The sequence below is a fragment of the Nerophis ophidion genome, linkage group LG11 (genome assembly GCF_033978795.1).
Source record: "Nerophis ophidion isolate RoL-2023_Sa linkage group LG11, RoL_Noph_v1.0, whole genome shotgun sequence".
Taxonomy (NCBI): Eukaryota; Metazoa; Chordata; class Actinopteri; order Syngnathiformes; family Syngnathidae; genus Nerophis; species Nerophis ophidion.
The window spans coordinates 44,891,524-44,905,520 of NC_084621.1; the positions used below are offsets into that span (position 1 = coordinate 44,891,524).

Genomic DNA, 13,997 nt, shown 5'->3' on the forward strand with positions numbered 1-13,997 from the left:
TGTGTGGATGTACATAACTTACAGGCATGATGTTGACATTACCAGTTATACTTCTGTATTTGTCATGACTGACACTGGGACAAATAGAAACCCATCTTTCTCAAGTTTTAACCCACCTATTGAGAGAGGCTATTTAAGTATTTTGTAGAGCCACTGTCAGTATTATTGAGAATGTTTTAAATGAAGTTGACAGTGTGTAAACACCCCTGAACACTGCATAAAGCCTGCAGCCATGTACCTGCAGCTATTAAACACTCCAGCTGAGGGCCTCCGTCTCCCCCTGTTAGTCTCCGCCCTGCAGGGGGGAGAGAATGCACAACTTCCGCTCTACTGGTCCTGCTGGAAGCGAGAGTGCGAGTATGATGTCTATCTGTCCCTGCCTGTCTACTTGTGCCGGCGGGCTGGAGGCCTGCGCTCAGGTAAAAAGAAGGCACTCTGGGATCTGAAACCAGGGTGCCCTGTGTCTGAAGTACCACTCCCCATTTTCAGAGTCGGCATTCTTCACCATGCATCGTCCTTTCTGGCTGTTCACGTATGTCCCCCTCCACCCCCCGATAGGCCTTGGTTGCGTCACTTTCAATGTGATCTACACAGGTTGCATGCCCATAATAGGATTGATAATGAGTGTGCTTTGTGTATTTAAGCAATTGAGCATATTTCAACTTGATACTTTAATTTGGCATGCCAAATAGAGTACACTTTTAGCGGATCAATGGCCTGCAATTAATCAATGGAATTTTAAGGAAGTGATCCGCTCAACTCTCCTGGAATGTGATGGACCTACGAATGAATGAATGCACTATCATGGTTGTAACATAACGATAGTTGTAACATGAATGTTGTAACATAATGATTAAGAGCTTATTTGTCTACTGCATGCTTATGGTTTGGCAGCACTCATCATGGCGGTGACTTGACAAAGATGTGACTTTAAAGCTTTCACAAATAAGGTATAAACATGTGCATGCCACTTATGAGCCTAAAATTGTCCACTCGGTTGCGATGCACAGGTTTAAAGTCTGGCTTTCTTGCGCATGCAAGGCTGTTTGTGTCTCCTTTGTCTATGACCCAGGGCACATGTTGCACACTTGCGTGTTAGTTCAATGTGTGCATCCATGTTGACACAGCCACGTTACGTCATTCTCTGTATGCACTCATGCTCAGTCAGGCATGTAATTCCAGTTGTTAATATGGACAGTGTTCTGTCAGACTGGATCTCTTGACTGTACAGTGGGGGTAGCATGTGCTTTCATTTCACATTATTAGCAAAGAAAGATAGAGAACAAAGTCTGTGACGCTCATGAAAGAGTTTTAAAAGTTGACTTTACATTATGGATTTTGCCTCTGTCTGCAGGAGACGTCACACAAGGCACGGGAGGCGCCAGTCTGGTCCCAGCTAAGCCCTCTCCACCAATGCCCCCAAAGAGAACCACACCAGTTACCAAACGCAACACGGAGGATCTTCCTGTTTCAGTCCATCCCGTCACCTCCCCCCAGCCTCTTCTTGAGGAGCAGAGCTCTGAAAGCTTTCAGCTGTCTTCTCCTACTCCTCCCTCCCCGCCACTGCCATCCCACATACCTCCCTCTCCGCCCCGCCAACACATGCTCCCCCACCACCTTCACCATCAGCACTCGTACCCACACCCGCTGCCCCAACCCATACCTATTTTGTTTGACCCACCAAGCCCTACTGTTGAGTCTCCCCAGCGCCCTGCTCCGGTTCCACTGCATATCATGATCCAGCGTGCTCTCTCCAGCCCTGGCCCATTTCAACCCAAACCAGACGGGTCGCAGCGTGCGCACACATTACTCTTTGAAACGCCTCCTGATTACCAAGCAGATCGAGGTCGCCCCCTTCCTATCAGCATCCAACCACTTAAACTGTGAGTTAAGAGCGACTGGTCAATCGTATAGCAAGTACCCTAACAAGACTATCTTGTCATATTTCCATTGCTTGTTAATGTTCAAAATAAAAACTAATTGAAACTTTTTGCATTCCCACAAGGTCTGAAGATGATTACTCCGAAGAGGACGAGGATGACGATGAGGAAGAGGTGGAGTACGACGGCGAGATCCCCCAGCCAGAGCTCGGGCCACGGAGTCGCCGGGGCATGGTCGGTGACATCGGAATGTGTGTCATTCCTGGTAGAGAGGCTGATGAGGAGGAGGAAGATGACGACGACGAGGAAGACGACGAAGAGGAAGATGACGACGACGACGACGAGCATGGCCTGCAACGAGGGGATAGCGATTCAGATGGTCCTGTGCTTTATAAAGGGAGTGACTCTGATGAGGAAGATGAGGAAGAACCCCCATTGAGTAAGCATCAAACTATCCAGATTAAAACTTGCTTGCTTTTGAATGTATATTCTGTTACCACAGAACTAAAAAAAGAAAAGAAAATACAACATCCCAGTCGTTATGCATATCACTGCCACCTACAGGACTACAGTGGAATATTATCAACCTTCATTGTTACTGTTCTAGATTCCTTTATAGCAGGGATGTTCAAAAGGTGACATTTGTAGTCTGTGGCCTGATTTGTTTTAGCCCCCAGATAATATGCTATACTGGGAGGGGAAACCTTTTCCACCAAGTGCAGCATACCTAAAAATACAAGGAGGCTGGGGCCACTTTGATACATTAAAGATGCAAAAATCAATTAAATATATACCGGCATACGCTGAGCTATTTCTAAATGAAACAGTCGTCCTAGCTTTTGAATATTTTATAGGGGAAGAAGCAAATAGTTGTTAGTGTTAAACAATATATCTTATACACCTAATGAATTTATGTAATTTTCAGAACATGTTGAAGGTCGATAAACTAGTTATTGGCTAAGAAAGGACGTTGGACATCCCTTTTCAATACATACAATTTAAGATGAAAAAGGGAAACATTATTTTAATAAGATATCTCACTATCTTGAATGGGATTGTGCTGCAAATTTTAATTTTCCTGAAGGAATAAATAAAGTACTATCTAATCTAATCCAATCAATAATAATTGTATATTTAACAACTTAGTATTGACTTACACTGGAGTAGCTTAAGTGTTTTGGATTTTTTTAAAATGGTACATAAAATACAGAAAAGGGAATTACAGTAAATTAAAATGACCCCTACATTCTTAAAATTGTTTTGTATGCAGCTCTGTGCCGAAAAAAGTTTGGACACACTCCCTTAAAAACATTAAACTACATAATAACCAAGCATAATATTTAAAAAAAAATGTTTAGGCCACAATTAAAGTAATCATATTATTTTAATTACCAGACACAGTTAGCAGGATTACACTAACAAGAAAGGTGAAAAACACGTAAAAACCACAAAGTTGCATATTAGCTAAACGTGGCACTGTGCTAATTGAATGATCAGTGAGCACTGAAGACCGATTAGCCCGCCCACTATGGATGTGCTGCCAGGCACAAAATGGCTGAGCTGCATGCACACATTGGGTGGATCCAACGTTTTTACACCAAAACACATTTTCATTTGACCTGTGGTTTGTACATTGGAAAGTTCTTACAAAGAGGGGTTTGTAAATAGAAGTTTTACTGTATGTGATCTTTTAAGAACCAGGAAGTAACTTGCTAACTAACAGATTGACAACCAAACATAAAAACTGTCTATATCTTAGTCAGCAATGTAGCGTTTTTGTGCTTTGCGGTCTGTTGAAGCAGACTGAAGTATTGCTAAAACAACATATAGTCGTGGGCTCAGAGTTTTGTTAGTACAGTATATGCAAATATAAACATATCACAATAGAATGGGCTGGTCAAAGAATGAACGTTGTCTGCAATCCTGAAGAAAGGTACTTGCACATAACTTCCCACTCTGTGGTGTATGTTCGGTGCTACCAGTCTCTGTAGTGTGTAGTTGGTGTTGACATGTTATTGCGACTTACAGCATACCCAGAGCGTGTTCATGGCAATTTGCACCCAGTCGTGATATATCAACAACTGACCGTATATTGTATATATGTTTCCACAGGCTTCTTTTTGCCACCTTTCACTATGTTAAATTCATAATCAGTAATGTGAGACACTTCTTGTATAGAATTGTTAAGAAATAGACTCAAGAGGAAGACCATATAGCACTAGATGAAAGTAGAGAGTAAAATGTCATAGCTGGCTTGTTGCTTGTCCATTATCCAGGTGCTCTGGCCAGTAGGGTGAAGAGGAAAGATACTCTGGCATTGAGCAGTCGTTCCACTGCGCCCGACAGGGACAGATTTTCGCAGGAGAGGAGTGGCAAAGATGACCAACCACCAGGACAGACCGGCCTCACCTGGCAGAGCAGGGAGCAATGGGAGACCATCCGCACACAGATTGGTACCGCACTCACAAGGTAAAAGGAAAGAAATCATAACAGTTCTGCATTTGTTTATTAAGAAACTTCAATAGTGAGTGTACGTCTCCTCATGAAATGTTGAAAAGATCTTTGTTGTACTTGTGGTTTGAATAACAAAGTGATTCACTTGTTTAAAAATAGAATCTATTCGCTTTTGTTCCCTTTAGACGTCTTAGCCAGCGTCCTACTGCAGAGGAGCTGGAGCAAAGAAATATCCTTCAACGTGAGTATCAACTTTTCCTGGTTGAACTTTTGTATCAGTAACATAAAACAGTTGTGTTGCAACTGAAGGACATATTTTTTTTCTTCTGTGTTACTTTCAGTCTTCTTTTCCTCTATAACCTCACTCACTCTACATTCATGCATTCTCTGTAATGATGCACTACCAAGTTTGAAAATTATTCTTGCATAGGGTGCAATGTCAGTGGAAGAGGAAGAGGGATGGGTACCAAATTCACTACTACTTACTACTACTCACTACTACTCACTATTACTCAGTACTTTTAAAGGTACCGACTGAATTCCATGTGTACTGTTGAGTACCAATTCACGTAAAATCAAACAGTAACAATTTTCCTTGCCAAGGTTGCACCCGGTTGTAGACTTAGCACTAAAACAAGCACTTTGTGGGTAAACGGGTGTATTTTTTGCTGACTGTCTCTTAGGTAATGTTGCAATTTTGGAATGCTTTGATCAGGGTTTTATGCTTTCAATTCTGATACAAACATCACCGATCCCATGAATGTATTATCACTGTAAATTTTTCATTGTATTTATGGTAAGATCTATTCATACTTAATAATTTCAACACAATATTTAAAGTAGCACCTTATACTCTTTTATTACATACAATTGTTTGAGCAAAACAATGTCAACAGTATACGATAATATAGACAAAATCAAACACTTGTATATACTAGTAATTTAAATCATTTCTGTTTGGCCTTTAAAATACTCCTGTGTACAGGGAATTATTCCCTGAAGGTTTACACATTTACTAAAATATGGAAAAACTTTTTTTGTCTAAAAAAAATATATATATATATAATATATATAAAACTACTAGGACTGGGAATCTTTGGGTGTCCCACGATTCGATTCAATATCGGTTGTTGGGGTCACAATTCGATTCAAAATCGATTTTTTTTTTTCAATTCAACACGATTCTTGATTCAAAAAACATTTTTCCCGATTCAAAAGGATTCTCTTTTCATTCAATAAATAGGATTTCAGCAGGATCTAGATTCAAAAGGATTCTCTTTTCATTCAATAAATAGGATTTCAGCAGGATCTACCCGTCTGCTGACATGCAAGCAGAATAGTAGGTTTTTGTAAAAAGCTTTTATAATTGTAAAGGACAATGTTTTATCAACTGATTGCCATAATGTAAATTTGTTTTAACTATTAAACAAACCAAAAATATGACTTATTTTATCTTTGTGAAAATATTGGACACAGTGTGTTGTCAAGCTTATGAGATGCGATGCAAGTGTAAGCCACTGTGACACTATTGTTCTTTTTTTTTATTTTTATAAATGTCTAATGATTATTTCAATGAGGGATTTTTAAGCACTGCTATGCTGAAATTATAACTAATATTGATACTGTTGTTGATAATATTCATTTTTATTTCACTACTTTTGGTTTGTTCTGTGTCTTGTTCGTGTCTTCTCTCAATTGCTCTGTTTATTGCAGTTCTGAGTTATTGCTGGGTCAGGTTTGGTTTTGGAATTTGATTACATTGTTATGATATTGCTGTGTATTGTTTTGTTGGCTTAGTAAAAATAAATAAAAAATCTATTTTTTAAAACTGAGAATCGATTCTGAATCGCACAATGTGTGAATCGTGATTCAAATTCAAATCGATTTTTCCCACACCCCTAATAACTACCTAATCACTCTAGTATTGATCATATAGTGATACTACCCACTATAGACACCACTAATTTAACTAATGGTTCGCTTAGCTTTTAGCTTACCAGCTAGCTTTTTATATTCATACTTATTAAGATACTAAGAAATGCAGTTTATCTGCAATAATTAAGATAATTACTCCTAACTTTGGGAAGCAATTCCACAATGTGTATGGAAACACAAATAAAGGCAAGCCCCTTTTAGCCAGGGGACGTAAAATGAATACAGTGTCAGCCAGAGGGACTCAGCGTTTGTGATTGATCTCATACTTTCTCTCAAAAATATGCCGATATTGATTGGAGGCTGAATGATTGGTCTATTCCGAGATATTTTCCATGTCAACAAAGCTAGCATGCCTGATAGAAAGTATGGAAGTTAATTTGTGTCTTTATTACAAAAGCTTTTTTTGACACTGATTTTTTTCCTTTTGAATTTTGTAAACTGAATTTTTTTTACATCTCTCAATTTCATTGAAAAAAAATTAGTCGTTTAAAATTTTGTGAAAAAAATTCAGTGCTGAAAAATTTGGTGTCAAAATTTGCTGCTTCCAAAAGCAAGACTTACTTCCGGTAAATTAAAACTGAAGCAAGCAATCCTGTCTCAGAAACAGCCAATGATGTGTCAAGTCACGTGACACGGGTCTTGCAAATGTGGTACCTTGGCGTAATACAACGTAATTAGGGATGATGTTTGATAAGAAATTATCGAGTTAGAGCCTATTATCGAATCCTCTTATCGAACCGATTCCTTATCGATTCTCTTATCGAGTCCAGATAGGTTGTTATAGATGGAAAAAAAAAATAATATTTGGTTTAACAAAAGCTCACTTTTATTATATAAGAAAAAAATCAAATCTAATAAATATTGACTATTATCTCCCTAAAAAAATAAAATAAAATAAATAAATATTGACTGTTGTTACCCAAAGTATATTAAATGGGATTTTTCAGAAAAACAAATATATACAGCAACACAAAAACAACCTGTCTCTGTGATCACTATAGGTGTATAAATAATAATATAGTGTTAAATAAAATCAGTCCCTTGGGCACAAAACTGAAAATATTACAGCTCTCCAAAAAGTGCACATCTGCTACTATTTGACATAACTGTTATGATGCTTTGACATGTTTGCACTTTATTTCTTTATTGAAAGAAAATTGTATAAAGAGAGAGGTTGTTTGCAAATGTGGTTACAATGCTAAAATATGAAAAGTTAAAGCTAAAAGAAGAAATACACTTTATTGAGTTAACATTATTTCTTTATGAGCTAGGGAATATAACAACTACACTACCCAGCATGCAACGGGAGTGACAAGCATGCGCGGTAGCCCTGAAAAGTGTTGCATGTCGTCACCCGGCAGTAAACGTCAAGAAGTCAGCCAACACGCCTCGTCTGCATTATTTATAATTAGACTGACAACACATATACAGTGTGATTTTGCTTTGTTTACAAGGAAAGAAAAAAGAAAAGTTAAATAAGGGGGATATGTGGTATATATATGTATGTGCTGCGGTTGCTTTAAAAACGTTGCGACAGCTACCGTAAAGGAGGTGCGTTGCTAGCCTGGTTGCTATGTTTCCGGTTGGTTGCAAAAGTGTTGGTCATGTGTTTGTACCTTGCTCAAATCTCTCAGTAAAGTTATTCATTGAATTAAGTCTTTTGTTTTGAACTTCATTACACCTTGGAGCGCTTTTTCCCGTCCGTTGTTTTCCTGCTTTCGCTATCTGCGCCTAATGACTGAGCTACGTGACGTTGTTTCTTGTGATGTACCACGGAGCATTTCTGGTCGGGACGGATTCGAATAAAGAACCAACTATTTTTCTTTACTATAGTGGTCTCGTTAACGGGTACCTGTTATAAAAAAAAAGGGGTTTGAGTCCGAGGACTCGGTTCTTTTCTTATCGAACAACCGGGAAAACCGGTTTCGAGTTTCATCCCTCAACATAATAAACACTTCAACACGGCCTGTTGGATGTTTTCAAACTAAATATATGATTGGTTAAAATATGCACTTTTGAGTGACATTGTTGCACTGCTTCATGCAGATGAGGCACAAGGCATAGTGGGCGGGGCAGCAACAAGCCTGAGACCTCGCAAACGCGAGCGTCAGACGGAGAAAGAATTCTACAGCAAAGTTCTGGAGAACAGTGATATGTCGAATAAGTTGGTGTTTTTTACCCTTTGCATTAATGTTTTGCCATGTTTGTTGCATGTTTGTTGTTCTTGCTCGACTACAAACGATGTCGATTAAGGAGGTGGTTTGCAGTACAGGAAATGTTAGTATTCAGTGTTTTATTGTTCGGTTAATATTGTAAAAACATCCACTTATTCAATATATTACTTCACTGCAGAACTATGCTGTAGAAATCAGTCTTCATCTAACACTCGCGTTTGCAAGGTGTCAAACTTGTTGCTGCCCCGCCCACTCTTCCCCATGCCTTGTCTGTATGAAGCAGTGCAGTAATGTCACACAAAAGCACATATTTAAACCTTTGGAATCATTTCTATAATGTGAAAATATCCAATGAAATGTTTATTATGTTGTATTATGCCTAGGTAGCCCAGTTAACCGACTTTTGTATGCTGTTTTGCAAAACCCGTGTCATCTGATCTCAAACTTGACACCTTATTGGCTGATTCTGAGACCAGATCGATTGCTTCAGTCTTCCATCCATCCATTTCCAACCGCTTATTCCCTTTTGGGGTCGCGGGGGGTGTGCTGGCGCCTATCTCAGCTTCAATCGGGCGGAAGGCAGGGTACACCTGGACGAGTCGCCACCTCATCGCAGTCTTAATATGCCAAAAGTGAGTCTTGCTTTTTGACACAGCAAATATTTCGACGCAACATTTTTTAGGAATCAATTTTTATACACACATCTTTAAAACAAAGCCCTACAAATATTTTGTAGTGCTTAACCAAAGAAAAGACCAGCACATTTAACTTAATGGCAACGATTACTCACTGCAAACAGTATAACAACTGAATAGCACGGTTGTTATTTGTTCTGTGTTAAATGTAAATGTTTTTTTTTTAATTAACATTAAATCACATGAACACACAAAAATACAGAAATGTGTTACTGTGGAGAATTGATACTGATTACTGATATTGGGAGTTGATACCGTATTGGTTCAAATGTGAAAGGTGCCTATCCCTAGAGAGGCAGACGTTTAAAATCTGGGTCACAGAATACATCTAATTTTAGAAGCCACATTTTTCTTCTTTGTCTGCACATCAAGCCTTATTTCAATAGTGTCTAAATAAAGCTCTTTTGTTGTTCTCATCCTGTCTTGTTTCAGCCAAAAATCAGGCAGACAGACAAGCAGAAGTTAGAGAGATTAAGCGACGACTGACTAGAAAGGTGTGTACTGTACAACTGACATAATGTGTCATACTGTGTACTAGCTGATATTGCAATACCTAAATAACCTGCATTTTATGTAGCTGAGTCAAAGACCCACAGTTGCAGAGCTGCATGCCAGAAAAATTTTGCGATTCCATGAGTATGTGGAAGTCACCGATGCCCAAGACTATGATCGCAGAGCAGATAAGCCGTGGACCAAGCTGACCCCTGCTGATAAGGTAATTAGTCTGTGTATGATCTTTTTGAAGGGGGACATATGATGATTTAAATGTACATTTAAAACAAGTCCCTGTTTTCTAGATCAGATGGTTTTAAACCTTTTTGACGTTGGGGCCAAACTTTTCCACTGCTGAGGGGGTCCACTCAAATTTTAACACTGATTTAGTAACTTACTCTTGATTTTAATAATTTTTACTATTTATATCTAACCTGCATCCAGTTTAACAGGATAAACCTTGTCAAATGACTTGAATCGTAGGGTCAGTCACAAAAAAAATTAACGCTGGTATACACTTTTGCTTCATGGAGCTTGTGTCCCTTCTGACGGCGTCTTGCCTCGTTTACAGCTCTTCCATAGAGGCTGGCGCATGACTAGCAATTCTCTTCCAAAAACCTTATGGGCAATGTTGTTTGTGTGAGCAACTGGCTATCTTTATACACATATATATATATATATATATATATATATATATATATATATATATATATATATATATATATATATATATATACACACACATTTGTGTGTGTGTGAGTGTGTGAGTCTGTACATATCTACAGTGGGGCAAAAAAGTATTTAGTCAGCCACCGATTGTGCAAGTTCTCCCACTTAAAAATATGACAGAGGTCTGTAATTTTCATCATAAGTACACTTCACAGAATGTGAAAAAAAAAATCCAGGAATTCACGTTGTAAGAATTTTAAAGAATTTATTTGTAAATTATGGTGGAAAATAAGTATTTGGTCATCCATTCAAAGCTCTCACTGATGGAAGGAGGTTCTGGCTCAAAATCTCACGATACATGGCCCCATTCATTCTTTCCTTAACACGGATCAATCGTCCTGTCCCAAAGCATGATGTTTCCACCCCCATGCTTCACAGTAGGTGTGGTGTTCTTGGGATGCAACTCAGTATTCTTCTTCCTCCAAACACGACATGTTGAGTTTATACCAAAAAGTTCTATTTTGGTTTCATCTGACCACATGACATTCTCCCAATCCTCTGCTGTATCATCCATGTATCCATTTTGGTATAAACTCAACTTGTGTATATATACTGTATGTATGCATATTATGGAATATACATATATAATATATATGTATACGTATTAGAGCTGCAACTAATGATTCATTTGATAATCAATTAATCTGTCGATTATTACTTTGATTAATCAATTAATAATCGGATAAAAGAGACAAACTACATTTCTATCCTTTCCGATACTTAATTTAAAAAGCAGCATACTGGCACCATGTCCTTTCGACTTGCCAAAGAAAATAAGGCAAGTGTTACAAAAATGTTTTTTTTTTATAAAGTGCACCATTGTCCTGCACAATAGCATTAATTTTGCTTAGGGGAATTTCAAACCTGGCTATTACCCATTCCAACCATTTTGCAATGTTGGATGCTGAATTTCTTTCCTCTAGTGGCGTGGTCATGAGGCAGATTGACTTCATGTTCCAATCTTCTCCAATATAGTGGCATGTATTGACAAAGTAGGCTACACTTGTCCACACATCAGCAGTGAGAGCAATTTTGCTCTGGGTGGATTTTATGCCAGTCTACACAGCATGGAATGTCTGCTCGTACTTCCTCTCCATCAGTTTGTTAAATGGTTCCTCGAGGGAAGAGTGTAACCAGGATTGAGGACGTGAATCATTTGTCTAAAACTTTCATCCTCCACCATAGATAGTAGCCTCATGCCAGTTACCAACATATTCAGGATAGCATCAGTCAATGCAGCAGCTAGCTGTGGTGTGCAGACCTTCCTTTGTACCAAGTCGCTAATGCTGGCTTGTTTTTTTTTAAATGAGAGAAACCATATAATGAATGTACATAGTAGCATCATTTACATGGAACTCAATACATACCCAGTTGATTTTATTAGTAATTTCTGACGTAATAGACAAATACGCCACCACATTAAAAAAACAGCTAAATTAAATAAATGGACATTGGGAATGCAGCATACACCAATATCAACACAGTAATGTAACTCATCAGATCAGAACTGCATCAGATATTGTACACGTTGCTGTTGTGAATAATAAAAAAATCATTTTAGGCTGCCTGTGAATAATAGCATGAACTATTCCAGCACCTTGATAACGTTTAGTTATACTAAAGTGTCCTTCAAATCTAAATATATTTATATAGCTGTATCGGGTACGGCTACATTGATCCATTTTGAAACCAACCTGATGTATTTATGTCCATTACGTTTATTTCCAAATTGGTAACCATGCGTTTTCTCTCTCAAAATAGAGTCAAATGTGCCAGAGACACATTATCAGCCCCACGTTGTATCCAACAAAAAACGTCACTTCCTGTTCATGAGAAAGGACGCAAAAGAAAAAGGCTCCGCTTTTGCTACCGGAGTTTTTGTTTATTCTGAAGATTTTGACCACTTATTTGCGATCACAGCCACAGGAGAGTAACCTGGCATCCTTGACCTCATTTTGGTCAGTTGTGAGGCACTGATACGCTGAAATAAGGCAAGTTGGATGAGTCGTTTGCCTCAAGCAATCGGCGCCTTACCGCAGCTCAAAGCAGTTGCCTAGCAACCAAAAACTACGGCGAGTTTACAGCTGTTTTAAAGTGCTTCCAACGTCGCAGTGTTATAAGTTGACAGACTAACACCTCAAATTGATCTGTGAACAACACAAGGTACGCATTGTTGGAACAACCAAGTTAAACCTGCTGCAAGTTGCTAAAGTATCTGCCGTTTAAGACACAAGAGGCACTGACGTCATCGATCTGCCGCTATGCCAAAAGCTAAAGGGAAGACTGAAAGCCCGAAACCTTCGGTGTCAGCCGACACAGGACACAACTGGGACCAAGATTTGAGACTGGACACAGGACATGATGGGGAACAAGGAGTACTACTAAAAATACTCCTTGAAATCAAAGAAGAAATTAAAGAAAAAAAAAAAGATCAGAAAAAAGCAATGGAAGAACACAAACAAGATGTGAAAAGTCTGCAGCAAAATATTGAAAGTCTGCAAACTCAAATCATCACCAGAAAAAATGAAGTCTCCGATATGTGCCAACATTTGAAGACCTTTCAAGAAGATATGCGCCAACAAATGAAGACCCTTCAAGAAGACATCTACATGCTGTGGAATGTCATAGATGAAATGGAGCAGGATAAACGAATGAATGATATCATCGTGACAGGGCACCGAATTAAACCAAGATCCTATGCGAAAGCTGTGAATAATGAAGGTGAACCAGATGAAATGGATCTTGTCTCGGCAGAACAGCAAGTGGTCAACTTCCTGCAATCAAAGGAAATTGAAATCGACATTAATACCATCGAAACATGCATCCCACTGAACAGAAGAGACAACAACGCCACTCCAGTCGTGCTCGTGAAATTTGTAAACAGAAAATCTAAAATGGCATTGCTGAGACAGGGAAAGAAGCTGAAGGGAACAAATGTGTACATGAATGAGCATCTCACTAAACGTAATGCTGGAATCGCCAAGAAAGCACACGACTTGAGAAAGCAGGGAAAAATCCAGGGAACTTGGAGCGCCAACTGTAAAATCTACATCAAGCTGAATGGAGGTCCAGAAGCAAGAGTAATTGTTGTCAATGACATCAAAGACCTGGACAAATTTTAAGTTTACACAGCTTCCACAACAACGATAATGGACTCTGACAGAAAACAAGCACCTAAATTCAACATCAACACTACTACACTGCAAGGGACGACTAAAAAAGAAGACTTAGATTCAGGACTATCCATCTACACTTATAGAGATTATAGAAACGACATCAAAGATTGTTGAGCAAGGACATATGGAACTACAAAACTTCTGCAACAAAGAGCACAAAAACCAGGATTTGGAAAACGATATAGATCTAGATACAAAATTTTTTTCCCACATTAGTAATAATTAGTAATAATTGTTTTTATTACACAGATAAGCAATATAATAGCAACATTAAAAGTGACAACAAATTGTCAATTATTCAATTTAATAGCAGAAGCTTGTATGCAAACTACAACAACATTAAGAACTTTTTGGAACACATCAACGAACCCTTCAAAGTGATCGCCATCACAGAAACATGGATTGATGATAAAAAAGGAATAGATTTTGATCTAGAAGGATATGAACTAAACTATATTAACA

General features: G+C 38.5%; 1 protein-coding gene across 8 annotated transcripts in view; it reads left to right on the top strand.

Moving 5' to 3' along the window:
• Positions 1-13,997, top strand: part of phactr4b (phosphatase and actin regulator 4b) — an 87,459-nt gene that overhangs the window by 66,171 nt on the left and 7,291 nt on the right. For 7 of the 8 annotated variants that reach the window (XM_061916091.1, XM_061916090.1, XM_061916092.1 and 4 more), the window contains 7 exons: positions 288-419; positions 1,355-1,883; positions 2,006-2,319; positions 4,157-4,349; positions 4,520-4,575; positions 9,571-9,632; positions 9,716-9,853. In XM_061916091.1, the coding sequence (XP_061772075.1) occupies positions 288-419; positions 1,355-1,883; positions 2,006-2,319; positions 4,157-4,349; positions 4,520-4,575; positions 9,571-9,632; positions 9,716-9,853 (1,424 nt within the window). The remainder of the gene's footprint in view (positions 1-287; positions 420-1,354; positions 1,884-2,005; positions 2,320-4,156; positions 4,350-4,519; positions 4,576-9,570; positions 9,633-9,715; positions 9,854-13,997) is intronic. The other variant, XM_061916095.1, reaches the window with a different exon arrangement.